General features: G+C 40.8%; 1 protein-coding gene across 3 annotated transcripts in view; it reads right to left on the reverse strand.

The window, feature by feature from the left end:
• Nucleotides 1-194: 194 nt before the first annotated feature.
• The window catches only part of flt1 (fms related receptor tyrosine kinase 1), a 35,020-nt gene continuing 15,607 nt past the window's right edge, over nt 195-19,607 (reverse strand). The window contains exons 11-30 of one of the 3 annotated variants that reach the window (XM_069703654.1): nt 15,441-15,564; nt 14,718-14,826; nt 12,570-12,878; nt 9,800-9,946; nt 9,589-9,720; nt 8,439-8,545; nt 7,433-7,568; nt 6,888-6,992; nt 6,679-6,792; nt 6,356-6,444; nt 5,781-5,877; nt 5,598-5,695; nt 5,382-5,504; nt 4,611-4,722; nt 4,340-4,439; nt 2,367-2,472; nt 2,182-2,282; nt 1,866-1,935; nt 1,639-1,730; nt 195-1,276 (exon numbers count right to left, since the gene is read on the reverse strand). In XM_069703654.1, coding sequence (XP_069559755.1) covers nt 1,108-1,276; nt 1,639-1,730; nt 1,866-1,935; nt 2,182-2,282; nt 2,367-2,472; nt 4,340-4,439; nt 4,611-4,722; nt 5,382-5,504; nt 5,598-5,695; nt 5,781-5,877; nt 6,356-6,444; nt 6,679-6,792; nt 6,888-6,992; nt 7,433-7,568; nt 8,439-8,545; nt 9,589-9,720; nt 9,800-9,946; nt 12,570-12,878; nt 14,718-14,826; nt 15,441-15,564 — 2,440 coding nt within the window. In that variant the 3' untranslated portion in view covers nt 195-1,107. Of the gene's footprint in view, nt 1,277-1,638; nt 1,731-1,865; nt 1,936-2,181; nt 2,283-2,366; nt 2,473-4,339; nt 4,440-4,610; nt 4,723-5,381; nt 5,505-5,597; nt 5,696-5,780; nt 5,881-6,355; nt 6,445-6,678; nt 6,793-6,887; nt 6,993-7,432; nt 7,569-8,438; nt 8,546-9,588; nt 9,721-9,799; nt 9,947-12,569; nt 12,879-14,717; nt 14,827-15,440; nt 15,565-19,607 lie in introns of all 3 variants that reach the window. The other 2 variants (XM_069703653.1, XM_069703651.1) reach the window with 2 other exon arrangements.

Genomic DNA, 19,607 nt, shown 5'->3' on the forward strand with positions numbered 1-19,607 from the left:
GATTGACTTTGACTCTGAAAAAAAACACTTCTCCGAAAAAAACACTTCTCTGTGAAACAAATCTCTAAGAAGGCAGTATAACCAAGTCTTTAACTGTCTTTTCTTTTTGACACTCGAACGCCACTTAAGAAAACTGGTATTACCATGCAATCTGCATTTGGATATGAAAAATGACAACATAAATGCAGCGTGTGTATAGATGTTAATGACCGTTTATTTTGTAGATGAAAAATATGCCGAAAAAAACGGCATGAGAGAATTCACAAATTAAAACCCTTTCTCAATTCAACATAAAAGGACACTTGATACAGTGAATGAAATATACAGCTGCCAGTTTATTAGCTTCATTACAGTCTAATAAAGCAGCCTGCAAGAGAGTTATAAGGTTCAATTAGAGGAGTAAATTGTTGGGTTCATTTAGGAGACCGGTTTAATATAACTTTGACGAAAGTGGATTTCTATTGCAGGGTTGCTGTGCTAGACTGCATTATTAATCCCTAATAAAAATGGAAACTAAGTGTCATTTACAACCCCAAAGGCACATAAACAATGAACTTGTTGAGTATATAGAAATAAATACAGATAGATACTCTGTTTAACATTAAACTAATTCAGAGGATAATAATCTTTTTCCAGCATATAGTGAATGTGTAAGAGGAAGAGTTACTTCATGCAGCAGTGCTCCAGGTACCAATACAATAAGCTCTAATAGTTAAATGTGTGTGAATACATTCTGTAAAACTGCATGGGATAAGTACTGTCAGGTAAAACGTAGCTGCTCTTGGATGGGGTCATGTGGAGGGATGCAGGGATTAATGCGTGATAATTGTGAGGAAGCCTTATTGTGCAGCAGCATGGGATTTTTCAAACTGAAGAAAAGCAAATAAATTGCTTCTAATCGTCGAAGTTGTTTTTTTTTAAAAATTGAATGAAGAAAAAACAACAATTGTTGGAGGTTCAGTGGAGGACCTGCAGATATAATAATGAGGTAGAGGATGCAAACAGCAAAGTGTAAATGCATAACTAGTTTTGAGTAACTAAAAAGGATGAGCAGGAAAATATTTGAACCCTGTATTAAGTTGTGAAAAGCCTACTAGAGACCAGATGTTAGAGGGAGGGGTAGAGGAAGGCAGAGCTGTAGTCTGGAGGAGGCGAGCCGGCCTCGTCAGACTCCCAATCACACGGCAGGATCGAGGGCTCGTTGTCACGGAGACCTCTGACGTCATTGCACAGGAAAGGCGCCTGGTTGTCTCGGCACTTGGCGAACGTGAAGAACCTAAACAGAAAAAAAAAGATACAGGACGAGAGTCATTATTACACCTTAAGAAAACATGCAGCATCTTTGCATGAGCTGACTCTTGATTGATTTATATAATGTCCCGACACGCACGTAAAACTCCTGCTCATCTTTTCTGAAAACATCTGTGTGACACATTTTCATGAGCTAATGGGACTTCATTTTAAAAAGTCGTATTTTGCCGCGCAGAATCAACAGGTCTGCTCTGTTTTAATGCCTCCACCTCAGGTGTGTTTTTAGCTTGTCCATCCGTCTTTAAACTTAATTCAGCGAACCTCGGCATAAATCCAAGACAGGGTGACGAGTCGAGGACTGAGAGGTTGCAGATTAAATGTCCTCACCTGCTGAGTTTCCTGTTCTTGGGGCTGTTAGTCCTCGTGATATGCTTCAGCTCCTCTGACGGTAGGACCATACCACTGTCGCTCTGCTCATCCTGAAACAGAGGATTTGAACATGGCGTTCATTAAAGCGTTGGGCGATTTTTTTTGTTTTTTTGTGTGTGCTTGTTATATTGTCCTGTGTGTGTATGTGTGTGTGTCTGCAAGCAGAACTGAAGGTGTTTTCTTACATCAGGGCTGTCTGGCTCGTCGCAGGGCATTTCCTCAAAAGTCTGAAGTGTGGCCATACCCCTCATGTAACTGGAAAGACCAGGATCACATTTAAAACATGAAGCTGGAAATTTCTCTGCTTTCTCAACATTTTTTGTTTTTGTTTTAATTTTGCTTCGGTTTCCTCACACACTTTCACTTTTATTTTTGTGTTTCTTAATTTTCAACATCATTATTTAGACACGTAAAAATCATTTGAAGTTGAGGCGTTCTGGCTCAGCTTGACATGCTGCGTATTGAGTTGCATAACATTTTCATTCCCTTGTGTGTCGTTACCTCAGATTTGTGACTGCAAGTGGGTTTTCTTTGAAGGTCTCGCAGAGACCGGAGTCTCCAATCATAAAGGTTCCCAGAGGAATATAATCCTTCCCATCCTGCTGAGAGGATTTGTAAGACTTTACGATTTTGTGAGACATTTGGGTCTTTGAGTCAAGAAGCTTGAAAACAGTATAACCTCTGACCTGCTGTACACTTGCTTGTAGAAGATCTCCCAGCGTCTCCACCAGGTTGGTGAAGGTGGGTCGGTCGGCGGGACTGTCCTCCCAACATGCCAGCATCGTGCTGTAACTGTACACACAAACACAGCAATATTGTTGAACAGGGCCACATCAGCAGACACTGTCTATTAAATATAGAAATTCCCTCCTCCTTAATAAAGTCGGAATTTGGAAGTAGTTTAATCCAAGTAAATAGTAATAATGCACAAATGAAAGTCTCTCGTGTTCATATAATTTCTCAACTGCTTAAAGTAGAATATCTAATGGGCTGTTTATGAGTTCCAAACAAACACCTGTCTGCAGAAATAGCAGAGCTGTGGTTGAGGTTAAGTTCAGCGGTTGAGTGTATTCTGGGCAGGTGAAGACTAACTTCAACTAACGTCATCAGTAGTGTTCACATGAGTACGACGGACTATTAGGACCACTTCGAGAAAATTACAGGGGGAAGGTTTTTTTTTTTATTCGCATTTTTAATGATGTTTTTATACTAGCTTTATACATACTATAGTATGACATTTTAATGACATTTTAGACGACATACTATAGTATGAAATATTTTTCATACTTTGGACGACATACTATAGTTGACATTATTTTGACATTTTAAGACATTTTTATGCCATTTTAGACGACATACTGTCGTCTGAGATTTTCATGACATTTTAGCAGACAATGTAGTGTGACATTTTTATGACGTTTTGGCCGACATTCGATTGTGTGACTTTTTTCACATTTTGGACGACATGCTATAGTGTGACTTTTTTTAAATCATATTTGGGACGACATGCTTTAATATGACTTTTGTTCACATTTTGAACGACATGCAATAGTATGACTTTTTTTTTAATCATATTTGGGACGACATACTATTATAGTGTGACTTTTTTTTAATCAAATTTCGGACGACATGCTATAGTATGACTTTTTTTTAATCAAATTTCAGACGACATGCTATAGTGTGACTTTGTTTTATCATATTTGGACAACATACTATAGTATGACATTGTTTTCATATTTCAGACGACATGCTATAGTATGACTTTTTTTTTTTTTTTTTAATCAAATTTCGGACATGACTTTTTTTCATCCCAAAAAATATGTATGACGGTTTTTTTCGGCCCAAAAATTTTAAAATGCTTGGTATGTTGTCTAAAATATGAAGAGAAAGTCATACCATAGTATGTCGTTCAAAACGTCACGCTATAGTATGACATTTTTTTATTCCCATGAATTTATAGTCATGCTAAGGATGTCGTCAAATAAAACCGAAAAAAAACCCCTGTTGTATGCAATCACAGGCACAGTGGTACAATGGTTAATGATGCAGCCTCCCATTGAGAAGGTCACGGGTTTAATTCCAGCTGGAGACATGTGTGTATTTGTCCAAAAATTACATAAGGGGATATGTCATCTAAAATATGAAGCAAATGTCATACAAGAACATGATTGTTTTTTCACCCAAAATATAAAAAAACAAAAAAACAAAACAAAAACACATTCATTTTCTAACACAGGCACAGTGGTACAGTGGTTAGTGCTGCTGCCTCTCAGTCGGAAGGCCATGGGTTCAACTCCAATTGGAAGCAGTGTATCTATTCTTTAAAAAAGTCATACCGGCCGAAGAAAACCGTCATACTATATATAGTATGACTTCTTTGTGATTTTTTTTTGGACAAAAAAAATGTCATACGACATATTATGGTATGACTTTCTCTTCATATTTTGACTTTTTTTTTAATCAATTTTCAGACGACATGCTATAGTATGACCTTTTTCCATATTTCGAACGACGAATTAAGTTCAATGATCCTCCTATCTTTGAAATACATCTTAATTAAAAAGAAAACTACAATGATGATGTTATGCTAAATGTTCAGCCCCCCCCCCCCCCCGCCTCTCCTTTGTAGGTTATAGTGTTAAAAACAATATCAACCCACATCTCAGGTGTGCTGTATTCTGGCGTTCGCATCCTTGTCCCCCCTTTCAGCCTGTGGCAGAACTCCTCATCTATGTGGAGGCCCGGGTATGGGGAAGCTCCTGTTTGACAACACACACGTCATTAAATCAATGTGTGAACACACTCTAAAAAATGAGCAAAAAGTCTCAAACAAACATTTAGGATTATCAAGTTTACAATCTGTTGCAGACTCTGTTCCTGTTATTTTGTTCACCCCCTGTACATTTTCAAAACAACTACATGTCTCTTACCCAAAGAGAAGATCTCCCACAGCAGTATGCCAAAGGACCACACGTCACTCTGGGTGGTGAACACCTTGTCAAAGATGGACTCAGGAGACATCCACTTCAGGGGGAGGCGGGCCTGTCAGCCAATCAGGGCACGGAATTACACATGGTTACTAAAACGTCAGTCACGTGAGGAAACTGTAAAGTTGGCTGGTAGTAATGTGGTCTGAATCTGCAGACACTTTGAAGAAAAACAAGTTATGATATTCACTGCTTAATATTTGCAAAACACTGATAAGGCAGTGAGAGGCCCGTTTAAACTGGATCTGCAGCATCGTTTATTGTATCCGTTATTGGATTTTAATGCTGATTTGGTTAATTTTATTGTTTAAAAAAAACAAAAAACAAAAAAAAACATTTTCCTTCTTTTACGTATCCTTCAAGAAACTGGTTGTAAAAGTTGTTTATTTAGTAAACGTACTCAGCAGGTAAAGCAAATACATAGGTGTTGTAACATGGTGCAACTGCAAACACTGCCTCTTGGTTGTATGCTAACAACGTTTCAGTTTACTATCCAGATTTCTATAGAGTAATATATGTGGCGAGAACTGTGGAGGAATTTTGGCCAATGAAAATGATTCCGATAGAAGACAAAGCTGTAGTCACGAGAGTAGCCAATAAAAGCCAACAGCACAGAAGAGCTGTACAATCACCATGGAGCAATAAAAAGTGGATGTCGGTTGTCATCTTGTTGGAGTAACACTTTTTGAAACCAGATAGCTCATGAGTACTTACATCTCCCTTGCGGACGTAGTCGGGGTCTTTGTAGATGTCTCTGGCCAGGCCGAAGTCACAGATCTTCACCACTTTATTGTCAGACAGCAAAATATTCCTGGCTGCCAAGTCTCTGTGAATACACTGATGTAGACACACAGAGATCACAAATAGTGACATGTATAAAGCATACGCGTGTACATGTGTGCACACAAGTAGAGTTGCAAATAATCAGACCTTGCGAGAGGCCAGGAACTCCATTCCTCGCGCCACCTGGAAGCTGAAAGAAATGAGATCCTCCAGGAAAAGGGGGGAGTTGGAGGCAGATTTGGGACCTAGAAGAAAAAAGCGAGGCGGTACGGGGATGTAAAGATGGAGTTTGATCATATGCAAACAGGAAAAGTTTACCATCGGTCCTACCGAGGACATTTTCTTTGTTGTCTCTTTCATCATACTCTGCTGTAATGCTGTCAGACACGCTGCTGACACAATCTGGTCCTCCATCTTTTCCTCCAGCCTGCTGGGACGGGAGGAGATCAATTAACTGTTATCAAATACTGTCTGACATAGAAAATGAACACAGTCAAAGGTTAGGACGGACTGTTGAAACGAGGCTGGTGTGTCCTCTGATATCTGTAGTTTTGGTAAATTTTTTGGGGCAGAAATTAAAAAAAAAAAAAAAAAAAAAAAAAAAATACTTTGTGTAAATGACTAACGTGTTTAGTTGTGTGTAAACTTGTTAAAAAAAATTAAGGAAGCAAATGTCCTAAAGTACAGATACCATCTATTAACCAAAAACAGATTGCAGAAGTATGAGTGTATGGTTTTGTACTTATGCAAAGCACAAAAGGGGTAATTCTGTTGCTCCCACAACCGCAAGAAGTAGCTGAAGTACAGTTGCACAGGCATGTGTGGTACTATGTGTACACTTAGAAGTGCAGGTTTCGTAACATATCAAAACCTTATCTTTATCACGGGGAAGCATCTGAACTCACCCGGTTATATACAAACACTTCTCTCTTGTTCTTGAGGAAGGTAGAAAGATTTCCAAAGCGACAGTACTCGACAATGACCATCAGCGGTCCTGTACACACAGAAAACACACGCACACACATACGCACACACACACACACACACGCACGCACGCACGCACGCACGCACACACACACACACACACACACACACACACACACACACACACACACTATAGTAATAACAGGAACCAACACACAGGCTCAAATACATCTTCATATTCATGTCAATTAACACAATGACAAATATACTTAGACATGCACAAACACATAGAAAGCACACACACCTTCCGGCTTGGTGCAGGCTCCCAGGAGGTTGACTACGTTCAGGTGGTTTCCGATATGGCTGAGGATCTTGAGTTCAGTCATCAGAGCCTTGTGTTCGCTGGCTGTGGCTCCGTCTGGTGGACAAAAGGCAGAAATGTTAAAAACAAGTGGCAGAAATGTTCCGCACAAAACTGTAATTTCATTTTCTAACAGGGATCTGATCCAGTACCTTTGAGCATCTTAACAGCCACAGTCCTGCAGCCGGTGGCATTGTCTATACCAAACGCAGACGCCTGCATGACTTTACCAAAGGCTCCCCGGCCCAGAGGTTTCCCTGAGAGAGAAGGACAGCGTGAGAGTGGGAATGAAACAGAAACAGGAGGTGTGCTTTTGTCTCTAATTGAACAACTCCAATAATTATTATTGTCATCCATCCCAGATGTGAGATTCTGATAACAGAAAATCCCATTAACTGTCCATCTAACTGAGTCCCACCCTGATGATAGTGAGAGTTGATTAGCTCCAGTAAACACAGTTTATATGCTGTTAATTAGCTTACCAAAGACAACACAAAGTCTGATTAATGGAATGAGAGTCCCTCCCAATAATAATGTGATAAGGCCTATGAGAAAATCCTTTTATCAGTAATGTGATCTTAAATACCTCCCTGCCCTCCCACTGCATTCCCAAAATCCTTCTAGTCTCAACTCACAGAGGAATCTCGTGCTAAAAACATCAAGTTTGTAATTATTTTAATAGAATAAAGACGCATACCTAATTTAAGGTGCTCCCGGGGGAACTCCCATTGGTTGGGGTCGTATTGCAGCCTCTCACACTGCTCCTCTCTCGGCCCCTCTCCTGTGTCCAGTATGATCGACAAGTACCCTGGTTTGGTGTTCGAGCTGTTGGCCTTTGAAAAAGGAACATTTTCATGAATAATATATAATAACAATAATGACATAAAAGAGCTCGATAATAAATGTTTTGCTCCTGAAAAGAGGCAGATAAGCACAAAATACATCATGTCGAGTTTCGAGTGATGTCCATTTTAAAGTTGCTCAAAAGAGGAGGTTGTTCTAGGATTTAAATGACCAATCAAACACCAGTACTACATTGGGACTAACTATAAAATCTACATTTGTAGTTACTGTTAGATATTGGAATTTCCTGTAAAATCAAACAAGGTAACATTTTCAAAAATGCCATTACTCAAAACCTAAGATTTAAGTTTATGCAGGACACTGCACTATTATGTATTTTAAAAAAAGAAGATACTGGAAAGACCAAACAGTTAATTAAAAAAACCTGGATGGCATAAAACTGCTAAGTTAATGTTATTGTATTGTTAATGAGGATGATATATGTAGATAGATAGTTTACTGCATGTCTAATTGTTCCACCTTAATTATCGATATTTATTAATGGTATTCAGGGTGCAAAGGGCACATTCCTAGTGATGTAATAAAGTTTAGTTTAATCCAAATAATTTTTAAGTCTCTGCAACTTGCAAGTATTTTTTTTATTTTTTTTATTATTTTTTATAGTGTATTGATTTGTACGTAACATGGAATGGACAAAAATGACCTGGATGAAAAATAAGGCTGAAAATTCCAATAAACCTTGAGCCTGGTTTGTGGCTAAAATATGCCAAACCACTGGTTCCTTAAATGTGTATACGTGCACTCACTAGAAAAAAAAAACTTCAGAAACACATGTATTTATCATTGCAAACATATTTTTGTCATTTTGCCTAAAACAACATGGTCTTGTTTCTTCTCACCTGTTTCAGTCTCCGTATGAAGAGCGTGAGCAGCAGCCAGAAGAGAGTGGCCACCACACAGGTACATGTGAGAGTGGGAATTTCAAGAAATGAGGCTTCGGAGGCACCTGCACACACATACAAATTCATTTGAGTTAGTTTATAATGTTAACATGTGCACAAAAAAATGCTGACTAATCGCTCAGTGTTCGTTTAAAGGGCTAAAATGGGGCTGAGTGTAAAAAAAAACCACCCTTCACTTACATGTTTTTATTTTTCCTCCAAATGGGGGCACTATGTTTTGACTGTCACACCATAATACGTAAATTAAATCCCAATTTAATTTTCCTCTTTTTTAATGGGAGGATGAAGAAGTGCCCAGCTCACTACAGCGTGGAGCCGTTGTGACATGCAGACCGGGCCCTTCCGGAGGAAATAAAAACGGGAGACAACTTCCTTCCTGACTGATCAAAACACAACAACAGCGCACGCACGCGCACGCATGCACGCACGCACACGCACGCACACACACACACACACACACACACACACACACACACACACACACACACACACACACACACACACACACACACACACACACACACACACACACACACACAGCCACTCCTCTGTCCAGACCTGGTAGGTGGAAGTGAGTCCGCCAACGCTGCCAGGGAGCATCGCTCAAACTGGGGGAGTAGCAGAACCACAGTGGTCCTGCCTCCACTACTGAGACCAGATGTGTGTGAGTGAGTGAGAGTGTGTGTGTGTGTGTGTGTGTGTGTGTGTGTGTGTGTGTGTGTGTGTGTGTGTGTGTGTGTGTGTGTGTGTGTGTGTGTGTGTGTGTGTGTGTGTGTGTGTGTGTATGGGAGTGTTTGAGTGAGGGAAGCTGAACAAAAGGCAGAGTGTGTTTGTGATACTTAAACATTCATCGTCTTCGATTAATAGAACTGACACCCCGCACCCATGAGTGTAAATACTACATAAAAACAATTTGATTTATCGTACTATATGTCTGTTCATCAAGACTTCACATCTATTTACAGAACTGGGAACAATGCACACAGAGTCATGGCCATATATGGAGGTGCCCTAGCTTCAAGTCTGAGGTAACAGCCAATGAAAGGCAGTGATTCTTGAAAATCACTATTGGATGAAAGACACTTACTGTTGACCCATATATAGGCTGAGCTCTCGGCAGATCCCCTCTCATTGGTGGCCTGGCACGTATACAGACCTTGGTCCTCCACGGTGATTCGGTCAATATGGAGGGTACCATCTTCTGCTGATATGACAATACCTGAAAATGATGGCAAATAGCTTTTAGACACCAGATTACAGCTTCAGTTTACATGTTGATATGAGCTTTATTTTCTTACCTGATCCCTGCAACAGAGCATGTTCGTCTTTGTACCAGGTAATGGTCGGGGGTGGGATGCCTTTAGATGGACAGCTGAGTGTCACTGAGCTGCTGACATTGACAGTAAAATCTGTCAAATTATTAAGCAGCACTGGAGGTTCCAGAACTGAAAACACACAGACACACAATTTATCAGTGATGTACTGTAACAAAGTACGTGATGTACATGAAGTACTATGCTTGTGTTTTATGATACTTTATACTTCTACTCCATTACATCTAAGCTTGGAAATACTTTGGAAAATTGATAAATAACCAATAGAAAAAAATGCAGTGCATTTCATAGCATGCAAAAAATGAATGTGAACAGGGTATCCAGACTATAATACACAGAGAAGAAAACTGAAGCTGTGAGCAAAAGTCTTACAGAGCCAGGCCAGTGAAATTGAACCAAAACAGTCAAATTATGGGTTGTAAAAACCTAACAATGACCCAATAGACACTAAAACTCTCCGTACAAGTAACTGCAGAGTCAGGTGAGAATTCTCTTTTTCAAAACAAGCACAGTAGCAGTCATTTAATCCATTATTAATACAAAAGTAATATATCTATTATATAATGACATTTCCTATTCATTCTTGTGGACTTTAACTAACCTAAATAATTTTACTAAGAGTTTTACTAAGAGTATATTTAAAATTGTAGCATTTCTGTTTTTGCAAATTACTGAAAAAACATCTGTTGACACATTTTCCATAGAACAGTCCTGTTTATTAATAAACTTAAACAGAATTGTAATGAATTGAATCCAGCGCTGTTTTTCCCACAGTTTCATGGACATGCGCCACTATAGGACAATAACTGTGCACTGGTAATGACACGTGTAGGAGTGTGGCCTTGGCTTCAAACTGTGAGTCAGCTGAAGTTTCAGTCCTCTTACTCACCTCTCAAAAACCCAGCAACACAACCACATTTTCTAAAGAATAATGTAGTATTTCATCATATTGACCTGTGAGTGGACACAATGAGTAGAATGCACCTTCTCATACACTATGAGTAGACCAGATGATCCGTTGCTCCCTCAATCTTTTTCATCCCATGTTTGAATTTTTCCTCCTTTTCTCCACCTCTAGTCTCTTTCTAGCTCCCTCACCCTCCCACGTCTCTAGTAACTCCCTTGTGGGGGTCCTGAGGGAGGAAGTTGACGCGTTGAGCCCTGATTGTATAGAGAACAGCAGTAAAAGACACGAAGAAAAGTCACTTAACCACGGTGACTGATTGTTGTTTCCCCTATCTTCCTCCTGGACAACAATTGATGATTGTCCATGAGAGCTGGGGCCTGACAGTGTCTGATTGGCTGATTGTTCGTGCAGCTCTGTGCAGGGGCCTGTAAATGTGGCATTGTGGGAAGTGCCATTGTGTGCTCTTCCTCCAGACAAGAGCTCATTCCCACGTGAAAGAGGTGCTGAGCTGGAGTGCAAGAGCAAAGCTAGGGTGGGGCCCCAGGAAGTTGAGGGGACCCAATTCCCAAACAGCGAGACTTCTGTGAGAGTTTGTAGGTGTTTGTTTGTATGTATGTGCAACATAAGTACACCGAAACATGAAGAGGCTGCGAGTTTACATGGAGAATGACCTTTAAAATGTCCTCAAAATGTAATTGCTTATTTAACAGTGTATTTCCACAACGTTATATCCAAGGCGCCCAATTTGAACCCGGTCCGTCCTCATACCGAAAACGACAACACTGGTTATTGTTGAAGGTTGCTAAAATGACCTGTGTTTAGCCTACATTTTTTGCGACCTCTAGTGGTCATAGTAATTATAACAGGAGTAATGGAGGAAGTCAGGTGACGCAGCATACAGTGACAAAGTCCACGTAGGGAAGCAGGTTAGGGTGGTTTGATGGATCAAACTCAGGACTTTCACCCAGGAGGCCAGTCCCATGTGACATCTAAAAACAATTTTGACTTATTCTAAATAACGTAATGTATTAAATGTACGTCACATAAGAAACATACCTATCTGGACCCAAACCATGATCATCTGATAAACCTAACCTAGAAGCTTTGGTACCTAAACCTCAATAAACTGTTGTGTTTCACAACATTAACCAAGTGTTAATTATTGTTACCATGATGACAAAAGGTACGCCTGTCATTGGTGCACTCCAAATTAAATTACCTACTTTTTTTAGTTAAGGTGTGAGGACATGCTGGCCCCATAAAGAGTGCCTAAATCGTTCATATAGTATGTTGTTTTGGAGTCAGTGAATATCGACCTATTATGTGGTTTCAGTAGGATGATGTGTTGAACAAAACCCTTGGGGCCCCTAAACCACAAATTTCACTAATGTTAGCCATGTTCAAGGGCCCTTGTTCAGCTTTACTCCCCCTAAACCATTCAGCCCATTAGTACTATATTAATTATTGCATGCCATGATCTGTATGGAGACAAAGACTAATCTAAACTATAGAAAGAACAACTGAATACCAAACAATTTAAATTTAAATGCCAATTATCTTAAAAATGATAAAACATTGTAATTTAGATGCAATCCAGATGGCAAAATGTTGGATGAAAACACTAAATATACAGACCAACAAAGACAAGCTGTGGAGCCTTTGTCAGTCATTTGACATTAGAAAGGAACTGTTGTTAGATTAGCAGGAGAAAAACCCCAGAAGGAAAGAAATCATGTTAATTTTTATGATATAAATTTGTTTGTTGTCAAATCCGTAAAATTGAACACACAATTTTCAGAATTTAATCAGACGATTGAGACCACTCACTTGTGACCACAACCTGTGTTTTCAGGTGTGTCTCCTTCCCGGTGACAAGGTGTCGGGCGGAGCATCTGTAGGATCCAGAGTCTCTGGCTGTCAAGTTGCTCAGCAACAGGACCAGAGAGTTGGAGAACTCCCCTAATGTGAGCGGCTGAATGTTCAAGGCCGGGCTACGGGATTGGGCTTCCTCTGATTCATTCACTGGTTGCCATGACAGCGCTGTGTACAGGTATTTATTGGCTAAACAGGTGAGATGGAGGTCTCCGCCCTCTCTGGCCTCCTCCTGCTGGTTTACACAGAAGCCTCCTGGGACGTCTGAGGTACACACAGAAGAGACAAAAGATGGATTAACAGGAAAGAAGAAGTAAGGAGAAAATAAAAGCCTTCACTAATCTCCTGTTTGAGATGAAAAAGCCCTCTCATTTTCTCGACATGTGAGTCTGGATCCTGACTGGTGCCTGAAACCAGGAGAGTTGATTCCACCAAACCTCTTCTGTAACCTTTGATGGCAATGTTGAATGGCTATTGTGGGTAAAAGCAGCTAGTGGAATACAGTGAAAAGGCTTTTTATTTACTTTAGCCATTTGAAACTTCCTGTGGAAATGGCTTGAGAGTTTCCTGATGGCAGATAGTGTTTATCTTTCCCAAACACCCCAAGGCCTCCCGAAATAAAGCGGACCTGCCAGTCCAAGGAAGTGCGCTGCACGGGGAAGTGGAACGATAAGAGCCCCAGGTTCCTGTTTCGCTCTAGCTCATACACTAACAGCTCAATGCAGCCTGACACACAGACACAAACACACTCATGTACACCCTCAAAAAAGTTGAACCTGTATCACTTATGACAAATTAACATCAGACACAAACCCTTGAAGCACGTACACTGCATGTGTAACTGTGTGTTACTCCTTCAGTTTCCACAGCCATCAAGAGATTTTCACTGTTTTTGTTGGTTTGTTTCATATCTATGTGCAGAATTGAGTTTCACTTCAGTTCCTGCTAATCTGTAAACATATGCCACTGAATGCAGACATTTTGATGATATATTGATTTTAAATGTCAAATACTGAAGCAGCATTGCATTGTGATATACTGGCAGAAATAAAGTCCTGGTCCGGTACCAGACATCGGTTTGAGCTTCGTTGCTCTGGTACATCAAGGTCTCTTTTCTCAGGAGCGTAGGGACCTTGCTGCAGTATTGTCTCTGACAGTCCTATTTGTCTAATGGTGAAATGACCTTAAGCAGAAAGGATTTGATATATTCTAATATATCCTAGCATTTTTAAAATATTCTTTGCAACCTAAAAAGTCTTTATCATATACCTGGCCTGCTTTTCTCTGTAGCTTTTACATGCATTTTTCATACCTAGCTTTTTAACGTCCTCTATCTTCCACACACGCACAGCCATTTACTCCCCATGCCAATAAAAATCTCCATATTTGCACATACGTACTTTACGGTCTCTTCAATTATTGGTGATGTTGATGATGATGTTGATTAATTCGCGAATTCGCTAATGGATGGACATTTTTTTTTTTCAGCTGTTTTGGTGTTTGTTGTGTTCAAGGTTGTAAAAGCAAATCCCTTGATGAACTGTAAATTTCACAACAACTGAATTCTTTTTACCAAATCAATCAGTTTCCACCACTGCATGGCTTTATATCTGACTGAGTTACTACGATCAGATGTTAAACGTTTTAGGTGATTCTAGCATTTGTGTTCAGGGAATAATTATTCTTAAAACTAAATACTCTGACGCACTTTGACATGCCAGTTACAAAGCATAAAGAGGATCATCTGACTCTGGTCATGTTTAGGATGGAGGAATAAAGTGAGAAAAGCAAGCAGATGACCGTGCCTAGTTATTTTAAGCAATGACTTTTCTTTTTTTTTAACATCTACTCTTGAATTTCCCAGCATGCCCTCTTCCTTTACAACTTTTAAATTAAGCAAACAAATTAATTAGATGTTATTGATCGGTAGGGTGGTGTGCAAACACTAAGACATAACTCTGCCTGTGTTGCTGATTTAAACTAGAATTCAGGGAAATGACAGGGAGGGGGCAGGAGATAAGGCAAGGGAAGATCTGTTTTACCATAATTTGCTGTTTAAGCTTTGAAAACGGGTGGATGATGTTTCATCTTGTGTGGGGTCACCTGTGATGTAGAAGTGGATGTCTAGCTGGTCCGTGCCCACAGAGTTGGAGGCAAGGCAGCGATACACTCCAGACACAGAGGCCGCCGCTACGGTCAGGACCCCCACCGTCTGCAGACAGCACAACATCCGCGTGAGCAAAACCGACAACCGGCACGTTGTGAGAAACGCACACACATTCATGAGGTTCAGGCTCGTTACCTCTGCCACTGATGGCAGGAATCACATTTTCCACAGGCCTAATGAGCACACAATAGGAGTTTCTGAGCCAGACCTCCTGCCCACGTCCAACCTAGTGGGCAGGCCAGCATTCAAGCTGTCTAAACCTGCTAATATTAGTGTGTATCTGTAAGTGTGTGCGAGAGAGGGACCAAAGAAATAAATTGAGAAGAGAAAGTGAGATGATCCTATGAGTGAACCTGCAATACTTTTCCTTAGTATTACCATTTAGCAATGGAAACTGTACGGTGAAGTTTCCTTGAAGTCTTTTATCATAAGAGTTGCAAAATATTATCCAAACTCTATTCTAACTACAAGTTGGACTAATCTGAATAGAGTTTGGATATCAGCTAACTGCTATCAAAATATATTCAGGGCAAACTGTAAACATGGTACCCTTGAGTTTTTCTAATCTTTGTGGTTTCAAACCTATTTCCTAACTTTCAGTAACCAACCAAACATGACCCTTCGGTCAGTCACAGTTTGAACTTTGGTGCTTCACCTACCCTTTTCTTTCCCTGAAGTACTTCCCGTCTGTAGGTAACACTCAGGATGTGGTTGTGTATGGACGTGGCGGGGAGACTCTCTGTCACAGGACTCCATAGTGAGGAGGATGTTGGACACGTACACCTTAAAGGAGAAGATTGAGGAGGAGAAAGAGGAGGAGGAGGAGGAGGAGGAGGGAGACAGGGACTCAGCTGTGTTGACACAAGTCATTTTACGCTGTTTCCAGGTGTGTGAATGTGTGTATTTTTCTCAGCTGTGCTCAGCAAGAGGAAGAGCAGAACACCAGGGAAATGCCTTGATCGGACTGCTTGATGTTTCACTGTGATGCATATAATCATCAACACCAAACCATTTTTATCAATAGCATCATGTCCTCTTTCCCGGTCCTGCAGGCTGACAATAGCGGATCTTTGGATGGATATGTAATGCTGGATTGTACATCCATGAAGGATGCAGGAGTGGTGTTATCATCCTGTCGATTAGTTTCCTTCCATTCTTAACAAATCAGCCCACATTTTCGGGACAAGGGTTGCTGTCCCTCAATGACTCTCACAAGCCTAAATCCATAGATCACACACACATTCAGGGCGGTGGGAATTGGAACTTATGCAAGACGCTTTGTGGTTACTTACACGCATTTACTCATGATAAGAAATGATGAAATCATGAGCTGGGGAGCAGCCTTCTCACTCACCTTGCTTGATCAATTTGTTTCACAGTAGAAGGAAAAACTAAATGTACCAATGCACCATGTTTTATTTCATCTTCCCAGGTTTTTAGTTGTTGTACATTCAGCAGATATTAATCACTAGAAAATGTTTTCCTATTTCCAAATTAAGCAAATCTATTCTATGATTATATTACATGAGATTTTCTTGTCATTTAATGCAAATTTGAAGGAGTTCCTCCCTCCTTAATATTTGAAATTGATACCTTAAAATGGCCAAAGTACGAGAGAACTATATTCAGTATTAAGAGTAATCCTCAAAAAGGAGCGCGATAATTGATTGTTATACAAGTTGTGACCACGGCACTCTTCATACTATTTGTCTCATATGTAAAAAAGTTACAAATCCCTGATCCAGCCTCAACAGGCAGTGATAAAGGGAAAGTTTAGGATTACCACTTAATTCTTTTTATCAGGTTTTCAGAAATATCTGATGTTGCTGACAAAAACACAAGAGTGTAATGCATCCAGTGGCAAGTAGAACCTTTTAATTTATAGGCTATATCTAACACGTGCCACTGTTTAACTCCCCCATTGTTCATCTCTGGTTTGTAGGACTTCTTTCAGTGTTGTAGTGTTTTGTTTTGTTTTGATCCGACAAATACAAAAAGTTAGTTGCTAGCAAAATAGTGAAAGACATCAAGCTAAAACTGATATAGCCTTAACTCGCAGTATAAGCCGAGATTGATTATTCACACCTCGCAGACCTCGACTCAGTTGGCAAAGGCTTTAGCTTCGTGACTGCTACAGGTGCTGTTAATTAACCTTAACAGAAAGGGGTGGGCGCGTTTAAGGTGCATTAGTGTGTCTACTAGTCACACTTGGATATAAATGTAGGAAGGAACGTCTTTGGTCTCTAAATTTCATTATTAAACCAATTCAAAACACTAACAGTGATTGTGAGATTCATCAATTTCTAACGCCACCATACGTCTGATCTGGTTATAGGGAGAGGAAAGTCTATCTATCTATCTATCTATCTATCTATCTATCTATCTATCTATCTATCTATCTATCTATCTATCTATCTATCTATCTATCTATCTATCTATCTATCTATCTATCTATCTATCTATCTATCTATCTATCTATCTATCTAGACAGATCTACAGATCTCATAAGCAAAAGAATGCACCTACATTCATTAAAATCAATCATCATCCTCACTGTAAACTATCATTTCCACTTTGTCCATTGATCCTCAGCCTGTTTATGGACATGTCACTGCCCCTCTCTTTTCCCTCTCTGTCTGTATCCTTGTCGTCATCCTTCTCTGTCTGTCCTGAGCTCCTCCCTGAGTTTGGCTCCTCTGTGCTCCGTGATTGCTCTTCCTCTTGGCATCGAGATAGTGTGTGACTGCACAACCTACCCACCCTGTGCATGACACACACACGCACCCACACCCATCGCACAGGCAGATTACAACACTCCCATGCTTCCTTGGAAAAGCGTTCTCATTCAAAGTTGCCTTCGCACACTCACACGCACACAAAATTAGTTAGATGGATGAGTGAACATAAAGGTGGTTAGACATGAAAAAAAAAAAAAAAAAAATGAGCACGTAAACATGAATACACGGACGTACCACATCCACATTCAAACAGTGTGTGCCTGCCAACAGGGTGAGCAGCAGCAGCCGCCTAGAAATATGAAAGACCTGTTCCAAATTGTGTATCAGTGGGGGTCATCTCCTGCCTTTTCTTCCTGTCCTGTTTGGCTGCCTGAAATACACTTTTACCGCTGTCCCTGTATGTTCCTGTCCTAACCCCAAAATAACCACAGAGCATACATACCAATACACAAATATAAGCAAAGTTTAATGCAAAAACACAAACAACTGATATAACACTTCAATACATCTTAACAGATTCATACAGAGTTGGCAAATATTGTCAATGGTCATATGTAAGTTAGTTGTATAAAATTATTAAATATTAGATTCATATATTACTCATAGAACATCTGTATACAAGAAATGAATCACATTGGCAGACACCCGTAGAATAGGACACACACACACACACACACACACACACACACACACACACACACACACACACACACACACACACACACACACACACACACACACACACACACACACACACACACGTTTATGCACAAACATACACATTGTCACACTTGCTTTACATACCCATACAAAGGACTTTTCTCAAACACTTATGGCACACAATCTCCTAAAATGGCTTGAAGTAGCACACATACATTTAGATTTTAATTAACTTCCAATACAAAGACAACAGGGCTGTTATGCTGACATCGTATGGCACACAAAGAAGACATTTTGACATGGGATGACTGTGGACAACACAGGATCGTCTCTGGTCCGTGCAGACTTCCTACATGGTAGGCGTCTGCTGACCGTCAGTCTTTTAATAGAGAACTGAAGGCTTCCCATAGTGACCAACACAAAGCTTGTCCTCTCTCCTGTTTCGCCCCTCCAAGGTAAGCACATTTGACCTTCTACCGGTGGCTAGATATCGGAACAGAAACTCACAGCTTTTGTGGATGTCAGAATCAGATCGGGGCTTGGGACAGGCACGGTTTATGCACCCATTATAGTACCACTCTAGGACACAAAATATAAGCAAAGCAGCTCCAGAAATGTGGCTGGTGGATAGATGGAATTGCACTTATTCTGGCTCAAAACGTCTGTGAAATGAAAGAAGCATAACACTACAGGACAGCCTGATGTGGGGGAGCACTTGAATCGGGAAAATGAAGGAAATAAATAAATAATCAGTAAGGCAGGTGTCTTTACTGTATATCCTTAGTGGTGTGGCCTTTTTAACACCTGGTTTCCTGTTTCTCCTGGTCTTCACTGCTCAGCAGTGTTCCAAGTCACTTTCCTCACTTTCCAGTTTAGCAAGCACATGATCATCACTTAGGATCACTGGTAATGTCACTGAGGGTTCTGGCTGCTGTGGAGAGGCACTGATGGGTGTGTGGAGGTGGTGGTGATGGAGGTGAACTCCAAGGTGGGAGGCAATGGGGAGTTGTTCTTCTGCAGAGATGGAGGATGCTGGTTTGGGGTGGAGGGCAGAGCTGGTGAGGGAAGGGGTCTGGGAGGTATGTGTGGGGGGCAGCAGAGTTGGGGGAAGGGGTGTGGGGGTGCTCTCAAGAATAGATCAAGCTCTTGAGGAAGCGGACTGTGCCACGTTTGAAGACGAAGGGACAATCACGCCGCTGGGAAGCGTCTCGCGTCGGAGAGGAAGCCAAACAACGAGAGGAAAAGCGCTCTGATTTTTGCACAGGAAGCCCAGTGCGCCTCCTGCCCGGGCCAGATAAGAGCGCTGCGGTTCCCAGGGCCAGACCCAGGAGTGGAACCAGGACCCAGGCGCGAGGCCCTCATCAGCCTGGCCCAGCCTGGTCTACTGTCCCTGGGCCTCCTCCAGCACGGCGTCAGGCTCGTGGTGCA

Source organism: Brachyistius frenatus, unplaced genomic scaffold, assembly GCF_029030835.1.
Source record: "Brachyistius frenatus isolate BFR_SWC_R1_liver_20210118 unplaced genomic scaffold, ASM2903083v1 Contig_47, whole genome shotgun sequence".
NCBI classification, from domain to species: domain Eukaryota; kingdom Metazoa; phylum Chordata; class Actinopteri; family Embiotocidae; genus Brachyistius; species Brachyistius frenatus.